This window comes from Carcharodon carcharias, chromosome 19, assembly GCF_017639515.1.
Source record: "Carcharodon carcharias isolate sCarCar2 chromosome 19, sCarCar2.pri, whole genome shotgun sequence".
Taxonomy (NCBI): Eukaryota; Metazoa; Chordata; class Chondrichthyes; order Lamniformes; family Lamnidae; genus Carcharodon; species Carcharodon carcharias.
Window position 1 is genome coordinate 104,691,956 of NC_054485.1, and position 17,931 is coordinate 104,709,886.

Genomic DNA, 17,931 nt, shown 5'->3' on the forward strand with positions numbered 1-17,931 from the left:
GTCCCATTTTCGCATCTCATTCTCTGATTTCTTCACCTTGATTCTGATCTTTGCTCCAGGGAGTAAACGTTTTAGATTTAGTTTATATGAGAGATGTTTGGGACCTCACTGACACTCGGGGACCAACTGGACACTTGTATCCAATTCAATTCACGCTTTGGGACAATGTAAGAGCTTTGCCCCGTCCAAACCTGTTTGGGACAGTTTCAGTGACCCGTCCATTGTTGGGGAGTGGGAGTGAATGTTTTCACCTGAGTGACTATGCCGATCTGAACTGACCACGCGGGATACCCGACACAGGACACACATGAGACCACCCCTCACCCATCTCCAACCTTCCGCGATCGCTCACAACTTAGATGAACCTTGTAGCACAAGTACCACGTGGTCAGTCTAATAGAATACTGCAGCTTCTGGAGGCTTCACCAGATCGTGGGGGGTGTGGTCATATTATGGACCGTCCACCTTCTCTATGCGAGGGGGAGACCATTAGAGGGTTGAAGCTCATTATAAATGGGAGGCAGGGGGCGGATGGCAAGAAAAAAAATGGTCGTGAGAATCTGGAATTCTCTCCTCACCAAAATAGCTGTTGAGGCTGGGGGGCAAAGTAACATTTCAAAGCTGCGATCGATAGATCTTGTCCTTGGGTAAGGATATTTGGGGTTACTGAAGGTGAATGCAGTTAAGATGCAGGGCGCCATGAATGCTGGAACATACTTGAGGGGCTGAATGATCTCTTAAAGCTCCTATATTCATAAAGAAGTGATAGCTACTCTCAGCAGAAATAGGCTGTGAATGTTATATACGACTTGCTTTTGCATAGCGCCTTTCACGTGGGAAATGTCCTCGTAGAGCTTTGCAACCTGAACGTAAGCCTTGGCTGATGCGTGACTTAGTACAGCTTGATGTAGCGGAGAGCTGTGGAAGGGTCATGAGGACTCGAAACTCTTTTCTTCTCCGCCGATGCTGCCAGACCTGCTGAGTTTTTCCAGGTAATTCTGTTTTTGTTTTGGATTTCCAGCATCCGCAGTTTTTTTTTGTGTGTTTAATTGACTGCCACTCCTCTTCAAGAAATGCCTACCTTGAAGAAGTTTTGTTCCTCTCTGCGACAAGATTTCAGTATCTCTCTTTTGCCTTGTTCACCTTCACTGCTTTCCATTTCTCTCCTTGCAGTTCTGTGGAAGGGTCATGAGGACTCGAAACATCAACTCTTTTCTTCTCCGCCGATGCTGCCAGACCTGCTAAGTTTTTCCAGGTAATTCTGTTTTTGATGTAGCGGAATTTGGTTTAGCAGAGAGTGACTAAACAGAGTGGGGCATAACCAAAGCGGTGTAGTGGTGTGGGATGTAGCCTATGCTGAGCAAGGTGAGCTATTTCCATGGCTGCAGTGCAACACACACACAAACACAATCATTCAAAGGACAAACTGGTGATAAGGGACTGAACACAGAGGTCGCCACATGGACAGCTCTATACCACATGCGTCCATGATCCCAGATAAAGGAGTTCCGACGATGATGTGGGAGTGCATAGAGTCCTCTCAAGGGTCCATCATCCCAGTTAGTCAGAGGGTGATCTATGGTACAGGATGAGGCCATTTGGCCCATTAAGACCATGCTAGCTCCTCATCAAGCAACTCAGTCTGTCCCACTCTGCCACTCCATCCCCATAGCCCTGCAAATTTACTTCCTTCAAGTTCTAATTTCCTTTTGAAATGATTGTTTCTGCTTCCACCACGCTTGTGGGCAGTGAGTTCCAGGTCATTACCCGTCACGCTGTAAAAAATGTTCCTCCTCACACTCACCCTGCATCGCGTTCTCAAAATCTTAGATCTGCGTCTCCCAATCCTTGTAGTGTCACCTTGTCTATCTTATCTAAGTCTGTCATAATGTTGTACAGCTCTATCACATCTCCCCCCAGTCTCCTTTGTTACAAGGAGAGACAAGTCCAGTCTTTCCAACCTAACCTTGTAACTAAAACCTCACATCCCTGAAACTATTCTGGTAAATCTCCTCTGCACCCTCTCAAGGAGCCTCAAGTTAAAGGGAAGAGAAGCTTGGTCTCAGTTTTATGATTGGCCCACAGGGTCTGACAATCGCACTGAGACAGGAAGCCCCCTCCCCCAACCATTTTTCACATCAACGCTTGGAGATGAGGAAAATTTTTTCTCTCAGAGGATGGTTAGTCTTTGGAATTCTCTCCCCCAGAGAGCAGTGGAGGCTGGACCATTGAATACATTCAAGTGGCAGGCTTTTGATCAACAATTAGGAAGCTAAAGTTATGGGGGGCAGGCAGGAAAGTGGAGTCAAGGCACAATCAGATCAGCCATAATCTTATTGAGTGGCGGAGCAGGTTCGAAGGGCTGAATGGCCTACACCTGCTCGTATTTATGATTTTATGTTCCATTGCTGAGTTCAAAGATCGTCAAGAATAGAAGGACACCCCGCCTCCCTAAAAGAAAACCCTCCGATCTCATTGGATGAGGTTGGAAGGAGACAGCAAGGCAGATGAACAGGACACAACAGGAGTTAGAAAAGGCACATCATATGTATTTAAAAATTACAGAAAAAAAACACACATCATAACTTCAAACAAAGTTCATCAAGTTAAATCTCTTAAAATGCATTGGGGGAGTTTCTGATATTAGAGTTTGACCTTAGCACTCATATACTATAAAGCAGCAGAAATATAAGAGGCTGGTGATCAGAAAACAGCGCCATCTACAGTACTGGAGTTTGAGGTCCTTCCAATTCCTTCAACATTTGCTTAATTCTATGAGCTTTTTGGGGAATGATTTTCAAACCGCACAATTCCGAGCCTGGCTGGCAAATGAGGGGGCATACAGTGGTGGTGTCATTGGTATTGTTGGTGGGGTCAAAGGCTAATGGGCCCAGATCCCAGCAGAATGGAAATGTAGGCAAAAAAATTGCAGGCTTGATGGTAACCATGGTAACATTGGAAAGTCCAGGTGGAAGAATTTAGCTGCGAGCTTTAGAAGTGACCCTTGGGGGTGCCACTTGTCCTCACTCCTTCCTGACGGCCCTGGCAAAGTTATAAGGCCTCATCTTCATCTCAGTGAAGGGTATGGAGAACTCAAATCCCTTCCACCCGTACCAGTTCACACCCTGTGGAGGAGAAAGGTAGTCAGTGAAGGAGGATCACATTATTCTGAGTAAATTGTAACAGCCCAAGTTGAACAAGTGTGTAATGGAGGGGCTGAGTGAGAGAGAGCAAGCAAGTGAGAGAGAGTAAGTGAGAGAATGAGTGAGATTGAGTGACTGAGTGAGCAAGCCAGCAAGTGAGAGAATGAGCGAGAGTGAGAGCTCAAGTGAGGGTGAGTGAGTGTGTGACAGAGTGAGTTTGTGACAGAGTGAGTGTGTGACAGAGTGAGTGTGTGACAGTGAGTGTGTGACAGTGAGTGTGTGACAGTGAGTGTGTGACAGTGAGTGTGTGACAGTGAGTGTGTGACAGTGAGTGTGTGACAGAGATTGAAAGTAAGAATGGGACAGTGAATAAGTGAGTGTGTGAATAAATGCAAGTTCAACAACTTTAGATCATGAACTCTCTCCTCCATCCCCACACCCTTTCCGATCCCCCCCTTTTCCAATAATTTATAATTTTTTTAAATATGTTTTTCTTTTCCCACCTATTTCCATTATTTTTAAATATATTTCCATCCATTGTTTCATCTCCACCTTTTAGCCTATTTCGATCCCCCTCACCAGGGCTATCTGTCCCTTGCTCGTTCTGCTTTCTATCCTTGATGTCACCATTAGCATATCCTTTAGGTAATATTACCACCGTCAACACCCCTTTGTCCTTTTGTCTATGACATCTTTGGCAATCTCTCCTTTGTCTCCACCTATCACTGGCCCTCCCTCCAGCTCCACCTGTCCCACCCCCTCAACCAGCTTATATTTCACCACATTTCTATTTTTCCTTAGTTCTGATGAAGAGTCATACGGACTCGAAACGTTAACTGTATTCCTCTCCGCAGATTCTGTCAGACCTGCTGAGTTTTTCCGGCTATTTTTATTTTCGTTTCAGATTTCCAGCATCCACAGTATTTTGGTTTTATAATAAATGAGTATGAGTGTGAGAGTGAGAGAGTGAATAGGTGAGTGAATGAGTGAGAGAGAGAGTGAACAAGTGAGTGAGAAACAGCAGGAGTGTGAATGAGTCAGTGAATGAGTGACAGTGTGAGAGTGAGTGAGAGACTGAGTGAACAAGAGAGGTGGTGAGAGTGAGTCAGTGAGAGTGAAAGTGAGTGAGGAAGAGTGGCAGTGAGCGTGCAAACAAGTGAGAGTGTAAGAGGGAGTAAGTAAGTGACAGGGTGAGAGAGATTGAGTGAGTGACTTGTACCTGATGGTCTCTGTTGTTTCCGTATTCTCCGTTGAGATTGACGCGGTGACAGTTTTTGTACCACCAGCCTCCTCGGTAGGACACAGCGCAGTTAGTCAGAGCCTCATCACTGTCTGAGTCCAGGGTAGTAAAGCTACTGCCGTGATGATAGGACAGGGAATTGCCTATGAAAAGCACATGGTTCAGTTATAGGTGGAATGAATGTGTGTAAGAGATTGTTCCAATAGGATTGTTATGTTTTGAACTGCCTTTTTTAATTTAAAGGAGGTAGGGAGGAGGTTGTATAACTCTTGTCTGACAACAGGCTAGATGCCTAGTTACCAAGGGACAGGTGGACCCAAGTCAAGAATTGCTGCACAAAGTGCAAAGTTCTCACACCTGAAAACAAAGGCAGGAGCAGCTGGGCTGACTGTGGGCAGACTTTCTGATTTTGGACAGAAAGGTTTCAGAGTGAGATGAAAGGCTGCAGCTAGTATGGTTAGCAGAGAGGAGAGTGTAGCCTTTCTGTGGTCTACCAGGCAGAATGCGGGAGGGAAGACGGCCTCAGGTTGTAGATACACTTCCTGTGGCAATCTAAGGAATCCAGAAGATTGGGCCTAGCATGGCCGATGGGGGAAATAATTGCTGACATAGGCTTTACTGCTAGTATTTGATTGGGAATTTTCTGGAAACCGAGAGAAGTACCTTTTGACGGTTACTGGACATTACGACACAGTAAGACAGGGAGAAACGAACCCTTTGGAAGCAGGGAGTGATTTTGATCCGGTTCCTGTGTAAGCTGTGATTCTACAGAGAGTGGGCAATGAAGCATAAGTGTGTCATGGGGTTTTTGGTCATGTTAAGGCAGTAATAAGGGTTACTGAAGAGCCAAATGTTCCAGTCTCTGATCATATGTGTTGGGACCCTGTGGAAGTCCTGATGCTTGGACTTGCATGGGAATTTCCCTGGAAGTTTAAACTGGGTAATTGCCCTGCTCCCCAGGACCCTGCATAAATATCTCTGCCTCTGAGTTAGAGTTGGGACTTGGGAGAGATCCACTGTGCTTACCTGGACAGTTACCCACTGTGCTTACCTGGATAGTTACCCACTGTGCTTACCTGGACAGTTACCCAAGAAATGTTAGACTGTTTAAAACATGGTCTCACACTTAGTAACTCGACAACCAACATCCCCCAATCACCATGTCGCCCCTGACCACTCAACTACACCCCAGACCAGGCTAGACTGCTCCCTGGCTACCCTCAATCACCTGGCTACCCCAAAGCACCAGACAAGGAGACATGGACAACGTCACATGGACGTCACAGGGGTAAAATGGCACAGAGATTGGCAGACGGGAAATGTTAGAGAGGGAATGGTGACCAAGATGATGGAAAGGTCTGTACAGAATGTATAGAATGGGCTAAAAAGAGGGGGGGTTTATTTAATGATATATTGGAGCCTGATAATGAGGAGCGGGTTTATTTGATGTTAGAATGGAAATGAATAATGAGTGTGGTCTAACACACAGTGAGGGCAAAAGTGAACATAACCCAAAGAGCGAGTCAGTTTAAGGAAGCTCTTGAGGCCCCTCTGAGTGCCTTATTGACCTGATCGCAGTTCGGTCACATACCCAGACCAGAGCAGGGAGTCGGGGAGTCCTGTCCCAGTCTGGCACAGGTTGTCAGGGTGAGGTAAGAGGGTCAGCGGGTGTACAAGGTAGCAGAATGAGCTGGCGGTGTTTACTTCGGTGTGTTGGAAGGTCTCACTCACCGGCATTTCCAGCATATTTTCCCACTTTCAGTTTGTATTTCTGGGCCGGACTCTCCACCACAAAGTTATCGTAGGTAGCGTAAGCCGACTCATCATCATTCCTCAGATCCACACGGAGCTCGTAACGTTGCTGCGATGTCATCTGGTGGAGATATTCCAGACCTAGTGCGTAGGAGGAATCCAGAATTAACCAGTGATCTCAAGGGACTGAACCCCAATAAACCAAAATGACAGAGCGGCAAAGACCAGCTGCACCAAAACACACCTCTCTCCTGCGCTCCTGCCCTCTCCCAGCTCTTCACCTACTCCCTTCAACCAACACACTATCACGCACACCGCCCCAACCCTCTATACAGCCACGCCCCCAAACTTTCACCACCCCGACATTTTCCCCCTCTGAAACCTGCCACACCCCAGACTCTGTGGTGACTAAAGGGGGTGTTGCCAACTCCTGCTGAGACAGTGTGGACTTACCCAGCCAGCTCCCTGAACCTGTCCTTACCCAGCCAGCACCCTGAACCTGTCCTTACCCAGCCAGCTCCCTGAACCTGTCCTTACCCAGCCAGTGTTCCCCTGCCAGGTCCCCGAATCCAGTTGCGTAGGCTTTCCAGTTCCTCATGAAGTTGGTTTTGCCATTCTTTCTCCTCTGGAAAACCTTGAGGAGGGAAAGAGGAAAATGATCATCAGTCCTGGAAGCTGGTCTCCTGTCTCCAGGTTCAGAAGGACAAGCTGAGGAAAAGTCCTGAGCTCATTGTATCGTCACAGGATCAGGAATATCGACAGAGTAATTAATAATAAATCTGCTGGGATGCAGATGTGGCTTAAACCGGCTCTGACCATGTTTAAACTCTGACCCTGCACCATCGGCTCTGAACCCATGTTTAATCTCTGACCTCAAATCATTGGTTCTGAACCTGTGTTTAAACTCTGACCCCTCACCATTATCTCTGACCCTTTGTTTAAACACTGACCATGCACCACTGACTCCCATTCCATTTTTAAACTCTGACACTGCATCATCAGCTCTGAACCCGTGTTTAACCTCTGACCCCGCACCATTGGCTCTGACCCTGTGTTTAAACCCTGACCGTGCACCATCATCTCCGGTCCTGTGTTTAAACTCTGACTCCACATCATTGGCTCCAACCCTGTGCTTAATCCCTCAACCTACACCTTTGCTCTGACCCTGCACCATTGGCCCTAACCCCATGTTTAAACTCTGACCCTGCGATTAAACTCTAGCCCCGCACCATCAGCCCTAACCCCACGTTTGAACTCTGACACGCACCACTGGCCCTGGCCCTGCACCATTGGCCCTAACCCAGGTTTAAACTCTGACCCTGCACCACCGGCCCTGGCCCCGGCTTTCAGCCCTGGCCCCACACCACTGGCTTTGACCCCTTGGGAGCGAAATTTAAACTCTTTGAATGATGTTTTTGATTCTAAGACCTAATGTCCAAGAGTTGCCTTCCCCATGATTCCAGCAGCTGGGCCTCTAACACTTGAGTCTACCTTAACCCCACCCATGAACCCTGACTGTGTCACCAACTCCAACTGACTGTCATCCTGGGAGATTTAATCACATCACCATCAGCCTCATCCAATCAAATAACTTTCCTTCTGCCACCTCCAATAATTTTTATACCTAATAGTGGAAATGGTCAAAGAAATGCAAAATAATAATACCCCACTTTGCTTTTCTTTTAATACCTCTAATAAGCTCTCTCCTGGTTGTTGCAGGGAGTCATGTCCAGGAGATTAATCTTCAATTCCTGAAGATAATCCCAAGGATAATCCTGAGGACGATCCCAAGGAGAATCCCCAGGCAATCCTGAGGACAATCCGAATTCAGAGGACAATTCCAAATCCCTAGGAAAATACTGTGGATAATACCAGGGAAAATCCAAATTCCGACGGCAATCCTAAGGGCTATCCCAATCCCGAGGACAATCCTGCGAGTGATCCCAGGGAAATCCCTAATCCCAAGGACAATCCTGGGGATAATCCTGGAGCAATTCCGAAGACAATCCCAAATCCCAAACACAATCCCATGGTAATCGCAAAAACAATTCCGAGGGTAACTGCGATCCGGGGGTCAGTGGCTCTAACTCTGCGGTATCATGCTTACCATCCAGCCTCCGCCATTGGTGCTCATGTCGCAATAAGCTTTGATGGGCTTATCTTTGTTCCCATTCAGGTAGAGGGTGACGACGCTCGACTCTGCCCTTCCGTTGCTGCGTTCCTCTCCGCAATCCTTTGGAAAGGGGATCCGGGCACCGACTACGGGAAGAATCAAAGAGAGAGAGAGAGAGGGAGGGTGGATGCCAGTGTACATGATCCTGGAGAGTGCACAGGTGTACTCATGAGGGAAATTGCTGGTGCGCCAAGTCAGAAACAGGGAGTGGGGCGGAAACGCCAAGCTTACGCCTCTCCCTTCTGAGGGGTGTGAAGCAGCAGAGTAAAAACCGCAACTAAAGGTATCGTGGGTACAGTGCGTGGAGTAGTGGATGTGCTGCTAGACCTGAGATTCAAAATAATAATCAGAGAAAGCAATTCTGAATCCCACTGGAGTTCAGTTGAAGAAAAGACTAGTTGTTGAAAGCTGGTCTCAGTAAAAATGAAAAACAAAAACAAAAATACCTGGAAAAACTCAGCAGATCTGACAGCATCTGCGGAGAGGAATACAGTTAACTTTTCGAGTCTGAATGACACTTCATCAGAACAGAAAATGACCCTGAAGCTGCTGAATTAGTGTTAAAAATCCCAACTGCTTCACCAATGTCTTCTTACGCTGGGGAACGTGCCAGCCTTACCCAGTCTGTATCTGTGTGTGACTCCAGACACACACCCCAAAGGTATCTGACTTTTAACCAGCCTCAGAAACAGACTACAGCAAGTCACTGGGTGGTCTCAAACTCAACACTGGCACCATCACCTCTGTACAAGGTGGGGATGGGCAATAAAAAGTAGGAGGTTGTACTTCAGCTGTACAGGGCACTGGTGAGACCACATCTGGAGTACTGTGTGCAGTAATGGTCTCCTTGTTTAAGGGAAGGATGTAAATGCATTGGAAGCAGTTCAGAGAAGGTTTACCACACTAATACCTGGAATGGGCAGGTTGTCTTATGAGGAAAGGTTGGACATGCTGGGCCTGTAAGAGTAAGAGGTGACTTGATTGAAACATGTAAGATCCTGAGGGGTCTTTTTTTTTAAATTTACTCTTGCCTCAATAGGGGTGTAACTGAAAGCCAGATTAATTAGGGGTTTTAGGAGTTCTTATGGTAGCAGTTTGTAGACCTATGTATGTGCTTGAAATCTTTTGTTTTGTTATTAAATGTTTAATTTAGTTTTGTAAAAAAAAATCTCTAGCCTCTTGGTGGACTTATTACCACTGAATTCAGGGCACTTATCTCGAAATAAAATACAAATTCCGAAATAGTTGTGACTGCGTGATCAAGTTTCCCTCATGGGTTTGATCGGCCTGGCACACATCATCTGTCGCGTCACAACACCAGGGCTTAATGGCGTGTGGGGGAGGAGGTTAGGGGTGTTCCAGAAATGCTCAATGCACAAACACGTACCTGTGCTGAAGTATGCAGTAATGGCAGCCATCCGCTCACCGTCCCGCAAAGCGTGCAGCCTCACCGTGTACCTGGTGCTGGGCAGAAGCTGGCGCAGTCTGTGGCTCGTTGCCACGGGGTCCAGCTTCACTTGCTGTGGAGAGATGGAAGGTCGAGGGGGGGGTTAAAAAGCGAGGAGGGAAAAACCCGTGGAATTTATATCTCTCGTCTGTGCTTTCACAGGAAGAAGATGAGAAGTTGAGGGAAGAGAGTTAATTATTTACACTCCCCTTTGTGCGAAGAAGTTATTCTTGGCGTCACCCCTGAATGACCTGGTTCTAATTTTAACATTCTGCCCCCTTGTTCTGGGCTCTCCACCAAAGGAAATAGTTTCTCTCCATTTCGCCTATCAAATCCTTGAATAAAATTAAAGAGTATTGCTGAAAAAAAAGACATGCTATCAAAGCTTTTCATCTTGCACTCATCAAGTCAGCTCGCAAGACAGAAGGGACATGTCCACACTTTGCACTTCTTCCAACTAAACAAAAGCTTAGGAAACAGACATCCCCTAGTTCTTTCCCCAGTGCAATGCCTTGAACAATCAGAGTCGACATGCCTGGTTAGAATTTGGACAAAGCTGGGCAGTTAACTGTTCCATGCTGCATTCTCTATGGCAACGCCTCCACCAACCAGAGCCAACTTACCAACCAATCTGGACCCTCTTCTCATGCAATATAAATTGTTGTTCCGCTGTTATTCTTGGTAATTTCTTGCACAGCTGTCCTGATGAGTGCAAGATGAAAAGCTTTGACAGCATGTCTCGTTTTTCAGCAATACTCAAGTGCTGTACTACCAAACAACTAAACTTAAAGACTTCAGTCAGATCACCCCATAATCTTCAAAACTGTTGGCTAGCAACATGAACTGCAGGTTGATGGGGGAGTCGGTGTCAGGCAGAGGTGAGATGTACCTGGTTATGATGCTCTAACCATCGGAGAATTGTTCAGTCCTGATAGACAGGCTGGACCCTTCCTGGAAGGTTCACTCAACAATACCAACAACTTGTATTTATATACTGCCCTTCAACATAGTAAAATGTCCCATGGCACTTCAGAGGAACGCAAATTAGGAAAAATTTGACACCAAGCCACATAAGGAGATGTTAAGTCAGATGACTAAAAGCTCGATCAGAGAGGTAGGTTTTGAAGGAATGTCTTAGGGGAGGTTCAGAGAAGGAATTCCAGAGCCTGGGGCCCATAGACAACTGAAGGCCCAGTCGCCAGTAACAGAGCAATAGGCTGTGGAAGCTCAAGAGGCCGGATTGGAAGAGTGCAGAGGGTTACGGGGCTGGAGGGGTTTACAGAGATAGGGAAGAGCAAGGCCATGGAGGGATTTGAAAACAAGGTTGAGAATTTTAAAATTAAGACATTGCTTGTCTTGGAGCCAATGTAGGTCATTGAGTACAGATGATGGGTAAATGCGACTCGGTGCATGGGCAGCAGAGTTTTGGATGAGCTCATGTTTATGGGAGGTTAGAGGATGAGCAGCTAACAGGGAGAACATTGCAACAGTCAGGCCTAGAGGTAACAAGGACAGGGTTGAAGGTTTCAGCAGCAAGTGAGCTGAGCGAGGGGTGGGGATGGGAGATGTTACAAAGTTGGAAGAAGTTGATCTTATTGACCCAGTGGATACTCAGTGGGATGTGTGCAATGGGGTCTCCCTCATTCACAATGTTGCTGCTTTGGGATCCACATTACATCATCGTCAGAAAGCCCCTTCCCATTGGCTCCTCAGACTGGAATGTGTCACTTTCCCTGACGGGTTTCCTGATTGCGGACGGATACCTGAGCCTCGCTCCCTTCAGTCTCGTACACGAGGAGGTATCCAGTCACTGGGCTTCTTGGGCTCTTCCATGAGACCAGGCCTTCAGTCGACGAGATGTCACGCACCGTGAGGTCCCTCGGCAAGTCAGACCCTAGGGAGAGAAGCGTTACATAGTTAGAGCCTTTCACCAGCTCAGGACAGCCCGAACGGTTTACAGGTCCTGGAGGAGCCTGTAAAAGAGAATCATGGGATGTGGAACAAAGGCCTGCTCTTCATTGTGCAGCCTGCACTTGCTGCAGTGCTCGCTCAATTACTCACCAGTGACAAAGCTGGTACTGATCCTTGGGCTCTTCCTGTCTCCCTTGACACTGTGGATCTCTGCTTTGTACTCAGTGTTCATATTGAGACCAGTGAGCTGCAGTTCTGCGGTGTTACCTGGCACATTCTTGCTCACAGTGGGAACTGGGAGAAACAAGAGGGAAAATTGTGGGATAAAATATTCAGATTCCGTTAGCATTCCCGAGCCAAAGGGAAAAGTGGTTAATTCCTTCGGCACACACAGTGGGCTCAATAATACAGGCGGGGGAGGGGCAATCACCCTGCCGTCCCTCCACTCTCGCCCCGGAAGGAACGTTGTTGCGGAGCTAACGTGCTCCGCACAGGCCATGAAGCGCTACAGGGCTGATTAATGAGGGCCAATTGCAACTTACAGCCCTCATTAGGGGGGAAGCCCACCCCTCTGGAGCTGCCAGCCAATCTGATTGGTCAGCACATCCATCATTCCTGGCAGCGCCAGTGGCAGCTGCCGGGACTGCAGGAGAAGGAGGCGATCCAGGGCCATGGATCCCCGGAGCAGGTAGGTCCGGGGTTTTGGGCTGGGAGGGTTTGGGATGGGAGTGGGGGTGGGGGTCAGTAGCTGGGTATGAAGGATGCAACAGGTAGAAAAGATGGAAAAGGGGTTTCGACTTAAGGGGGGCTGCCCGCAATTGGCAAAGGGCAGCCTCCGAAGGGCAACACCTCCACTTCCTTCACATGCTTGATTTTTAAAAAATCAGCTTCCCACTCCCGCCTGCCTACGCCACATTTTATGGAGTGGGCATGTATTATCATCATCAACTGGCTTAATAACAAGCTGAATTGACTCTTGATCATTCATTTAAATATGGCAGGCAGGCTGCCAAGTTCATTGCTCATCCACCCTGTATATTATGGGGGAGCGCTCAGGGGTGGATAGGAAGGTGGTGGGTTGGGCACCTAGCAATCATACATGCGCTCCCCCCACCACCAACACGCCTGCCGGGGCATGTAAAATTCAGCATAATGTATCCTGGAATTACTATAAAGGGACACTCTGGGATTGGAGTGTCTGGGCCTGGTTATGAAGAGTCTCCGTTAACAGGAAATTCAGGGGGCTGGTCTGGGGATATTCAGACAGTTTTTCCCCTAAGTTAGATTTGGCAATATGGGGAGAGTTTTGCCCCTGTATTGGGTCTGGGGATATGGGGAGAGTTTTGCCCCTATGTTGGGTTTGGGGATATGGGGAGAGTTTTGCCCCTGTGTTGGCCGTTGCAGCACTCGCTGACCTGTCTCACTCACCATTTTGGCCACTGTAAGTGATGACGTAGTGATTGATTGGTGCAATTGCAGGTCTCCAGACCAGGAGGGCCATAGTGTCCGAGACATTTACAGCTTTCAGGTCAGATGGAGCGTCTGGGGCTGAATAAACATCAGAAAGTCGAGATTACTTTACCTGACAATAATAGACAGGACCTTCTGTTTATTCAGTTCAGTCCTACTAATTATACTTCCAATGCTCTCTTCAGTGATATCATCAAAACTCTCTAACTATCAATCTCCATTAGAGTGTTTAACATTCATGAGTCACTCCATTTTATAACATAGGCACGAGTACACCATTCAGCCCCTTGAACCTGCTACGCCACTCATTTAGGTCATGCCTGATTGTCTCCCCCACTATCCCTATATCCCCTGATGTCATCAGTGTCTGGAAACCTATCAATCCCTGTCATGAACGTACTCAATATCTGAGCTTCCACAGACCCCCTGATGGAGAGAATTCCAAAGAATTCTTGAATACTTCTTTAAAAAGTATATTTCCCGGTAACATCTGGAAATCACTTCACTTCAAATCCAATAATATATATATATATACACACACATATATGTTCAGTTACTCACAATTACTTCAACTAAGGGTGTAGAAAGACTGGAGAAGGTGCAGAATAGGTTTCTACCTGACTTGAGAGGTTAAAACTATCAGGAAAAACCCAACAGGCGGGGTCCCTTTACTTTAGAAAAGAGGAGGCTGAGAAGCTGATCTGATGGAGGCCTTTACCCGCGGAGCGGCAATTAGAATTGGACTGCCGCTCCGCTCCTACTTCCTTATCTTGTAATCTTTTAGATTTTGTCTTGCCCGCACTTCTGAGGCGGGCCAGGTGGGGACTGTGCAGTGTAGCGTGAAGCCTTCAGTTGAGCGGGGGGAAATTGGGTCAGGCTTGGAGGGGTAGTCAGGGTTTAGGGGCAGTGCTGGGGAGGGATGTTGGGACGGGGGTGTTGGGAGTCCCAATACTGAGGGAGTGCTGCACCGTCGGAGGGTCGGTACTGAGGGAGTGCTGCGCCGTCGGAGGGTCAGTACTGAGGGAGTGCTGCGCTGTCGGAGGGTCAGTAATGAGGGAGTGCTGCACTGTCGGAGGGTCGGTACTGAGGGAGTGCTGCACCGTCGTAGAGAAATAGAGTAGGGTGTGTGAAATGGTGGAGGGGAATGGGGTAGGGAATAGGGGTGCTAGGAGGGGAATGGGATTGGGGTAAACAGGTTTTGGTTTGGTCGGAGAGTGATGAGGATTGGATTATGGGGTTAGAGTTGAAGGGTCACGCAGGATAGATAAACGTGAGCCCCTCAGTAATCTCCCAGGGGCTGCAGTGCAAAGTCCAACATTCCCAAACCCCCCCTCATGCTCTCACTCCTCATACCCCTACTTCCATCCCTCACTCACCAGTTGTGAAGTGGTCCAGGATGGGGGGGCTTTCGATGGCCCCTTGCACAGCCACCAGGTTGATCTCATACTTGGTATCTGGGACCAGGCCTTTCAGGGTGATGTTGGTTTTCCTGCCATCTATTATTGCACTCCTCGGTGCACCTGCAACAAGAAAAACGACCAGGGATGGGGAGAACAAAATTTGCTGACACACTGGGGTTAAAGATTACCGAGGATTGGTGTATGAAGGGTTAAGATTCGCCGCCACACACAGCACTAGGGGTTGAAGGGGAGCAAGGTGCAGTGCATGGGGGTTAAATTTTGCTGATAAAGTGTTCAAGGTCGTGGCACACCGAGAGGAGGGGGGAGGGGTAAAAGGTCACTTCCTGAACCTCTCAGCGGTCGATTGACTGGATGGTTTTGACCCATTCCCACGCCTCCTGTGGTACAAACGCACACCGAATGCTGGTTACTGATTGCAGGGCCTGGCCTGACGACCGTGGGCCTGGGATTTTTAGCATGATGGGGTTTCCCTTCCCTCCATCTGAGGAATCAGCAGGGACAATGCCCCGCCTTACGAGAGCTGCCGTTCAGGACAGCGGCTGCAAGCAATCCGCAGGGCCCAAGTCCCGGGCGTCCAGGACCAGGTAAGATTTGGTGGTCTCAGGGCGGGGAGGCCTGGGGGCAGGTGGACAAAGGGGGATTGGGTTGTTGGCAGAGAGGATGGGTTGGGGGAGGGAAGGGAGGTCCTGTGGTTACCAGGCCAGGGTGAGGGCGCTCAATGGTAAGGAGGGGGGGTCTGCTGACGGAGGTGCACCCCCGCCCTCCTCGCCAGAAGCCTGAACCCAATTTGTTTCCTGACCTCCCCGCATACCCCGGAACTCCTCCCGCCAGCCGGAAAATTGAGGCTGGGCAGGAAATGGTCCTTAAGTGGTTAATAATTGGACAGAGGGAGGGCGGACCGGCCGGCCGAAGCTTCAACTGGACATAAGCCATAGGAGCAGAAATTAGGCCATTCGGCCCATCGAGTCTGCTCTGCCCTTCAATCATGGCTGATAAGTTTCTCAACCGCATTCTCCCCGTAACCTTTGATCCCCTTACCAATCAAGAACCTATCTATCTCGGTCTTAAATACACTCAATGACCTGGCCTCCACAACATTCTGTGGCAATGAATTCCATAGAGAGGGAGGGTAGACCGGCCGAGGCCTCACCTGTCCCAGTGTAAAATTGCTGAGATGTTGGGGTGGGCGGGAACCCATCTGGGAGCCCACCCGGTGAATTTTATGCTCACCCCTCCCCACCCACAAACAAACCTGCTGCCGGGGGAAACGTAACGTTCTGCCCATGGCCTCACCTTGTTTAGTCGGGACATAGAAGATCTTGAAGGTCTTGACAGGGGCTGAAGGTGCTGCCCAGTGGACGGTGACTGAGGTGTCTCTGAGGTCTGTGAACCTCAGTCTGCTCCGACTCTCTCGAGCTGGAATTTAAAAATAAAAGGAAAATGACATTCCCAGCGGGATTCGCTCAAACTTTCCCTGGGAGTGTGATGTGGTGGGCTGGGCGGGGAGGGCCAGACGAACAGCGATGGAAGCAGCTTGGATCGGGGAGGGGCAGGAATGAACAATTCTGGAGCTAAGTCTTCAACCGTCGCCTGTTTGAAGTAAAAGAAAACGGCCCCTCAGATCCTGAGGCAGCGACCTCGAGCCCTATTGGCTGCCCATGTGACCAATGGCAACCCCATTGTAGGCCACCTATCCCGTGTCGGTTCACAAAAGCCTTTTCGCGCGCGTCGACAAAAGGCTCTTGCTCACCACAGCCGTCCCTTGGCAACCCAGCGGCTCATTTCAATGGAGGCAGGAGAAGGGCATCATGGGACATGCAACAACTTACCTAGGGTGCTTTGCGGAGAGGCGCCATTTTTATGTTGGCGTGATGGGCCTGAAGTGAAGGGTGAGAACACGGGACAATGTTATAAGAGACAGGGGGAAACCAGGGCCAGACTTACGGCTTTCCACAGAGATAAAAACAAAAAAACTGCGGATGCTGGAAATCCAAAACAAAAACAGAATTACCTGGAAAAACCCAGCAGGTCTGGCAGCATCGGCGGAGAAGAAAAGAGTTGACGCTTCGAGTCCTCTGTCGAAGGGTCATGAGGACTCGAAACGTCAACTCTTTTCTTCTCCGCCGATGCTGCCAGACATGCTGAGTTTTTCCAGGTAATTCTGTTTTTGTTTTGTTGTTACAGCTTTCCAGCTGTTTTATCCACTGGTTGGAGACAGGATCGGTTCCAGCTGTGATTTTCCCCTCCAAAAGGTCGAATATCCAGCTCACATTTTGGCCGATGAATGATACTGGGGGGGGGGGGGGGTGGCGTTGGGGTAAGATCCTATGGCGGAGGGAGTGGGGACCAGAGCTGGTGACAACAAGGAGCCACGGGGAAGGGTAGGGAAAGGGGTTAAAACCACAAGAAAGGAAGGACAAAGAAACTGGGCTTAATGCAGATAACTGGAGTGAGAGGGATTCCCAGGATCTCTAAACATTGACCCTGGAATTATGCCGTGTGATATTCATCCCAATCCCTGAACTCCCAGCTCTGCTCATTTTCCTGGATTGACCCTCTGACAGTGCAGCACTCCCTCAATGCTGACCCTCTGACAGTGCAGCACTCCCTCAGTTCTACCCCACTGACAGTGTAGCACTCCCTCAGTACTGTCCCGCTGACAGTGCAGCACTCCCTCAGTCCATCATCTACAAGGCACAAGTCAGGAGTGTGATGGAATACTCCCCACTTGCCTGGATGAGTGCAGCTCCCACAACACTCAAGAAGCTTGACACTTCCCAGGACAAAGTAGTCCGCTTGACCGGCATCACATCCACAAACATTCACTCCCACCACCACCGATGCACAGTAGCAGCAGTGTGTACCATCTACAAGATGCACTGCAGGAATTCACCAAGGCTCCTTAGAAAGTACCTTCCAAACCCACGAACAGTACCATCTAGAAGGACAAGGGCAGCAGACACATTGGAACACCACCACCTGGAAGTTCCCCTCCAAGCCACTCACCATCCTGACTTGGAAATATATTACTGTTCCTTCACTGTTGATGGGTCAAATCCTGGCACTCCCTCCCTAACAGCACTGTGGGTGTACCTACGCCACATGGACTGCAGCGGTTCAAGAAGGCAGCTCACCACCACCTTCTCAAGGGCAACTAGGGATGGGCAATAAATGCTGGCCTAGCCAGCGAAGCCCACATTCTGCAAATGAATAAAAAAATTAAAACACAAAAAGTACTGACCTTTGACATGGCAGCACTCCCTCAGTACAGTCCCTCTTACAGTGCAGCGTTCCCTCAGTACTGTCCCACCGACAGTGCAGCTCTCCCTCAGTACTGACCCTCTGACAGTGCAGCTCTCCCTCAGTACTGACCC

The 17,931-nt window shown here is 48.7% G+C and overlaps 1 protein-coding gene across 14 annotated transcripts in view; it reads right to left on the reverse strand.

The window, feature by feature from the left end:
• Positions 1 to 2,531: 2,531 nt before the first annotated feature.
• LOC121291414 (tenascin-like) overlaps positions 2,532 to 17,931 on the reverse strand; it is a 224,925-nt gene continuing 209,525 nt past the window's right edge. For all 14 annotated transcript variants that reach the window (XM_041212557.1, XM_041212552.1, XM_041212558.1 and 11 more), the window contains 11 exons: positions 15,851 to 15,973; positions 14,513 to 14,656; positions 13,095 to 13,214; positions 11,817 to 11,960; positions 11,519 to 11,649; positions 9,696 to 9,828; positions 8,243 to 8,394; positions 6,673 to 6,769; positions 6,115 to 6,276; positions 4,363 to 4,526; positions 2,532 to 3,125 (listed from right to left, as the gene is read on the reverse strand). In XM_041212557.1, coding sequence (XP_041068491.1) covers positions 3,024 to 3,125; positions 4,363 to 4,526; positions 6,115 to 6,276; positions 6,673 to 6,769; positions 8,243 to 8,394; positions 9,696 to 9,828; positions 11,519 to 11,649; positions 11,817 to 11,960; positions 13,095 to 13,214; positions 14,513 to 14,656; positions 15,851 to 15,973 — 1,472 coding nt within the window. In that variant the 3' untranslated portion in view covers positions 2,532 to 3,023. The remainder of the gene's footprint in view (positions 3,126 to 4,362; positions 4,527 to 6,114; positions 6,277 to 6,672; positions 6,770 to 8,242; positions 8,395 to 9,695; positions 9,829 to 11,518; positions 11,650 to 11,816; positions 11,961 to 13,094; positions 13,215 to 14,512; positions 14,657 to 15,850; positions 15,974 to 17,931) is intronic.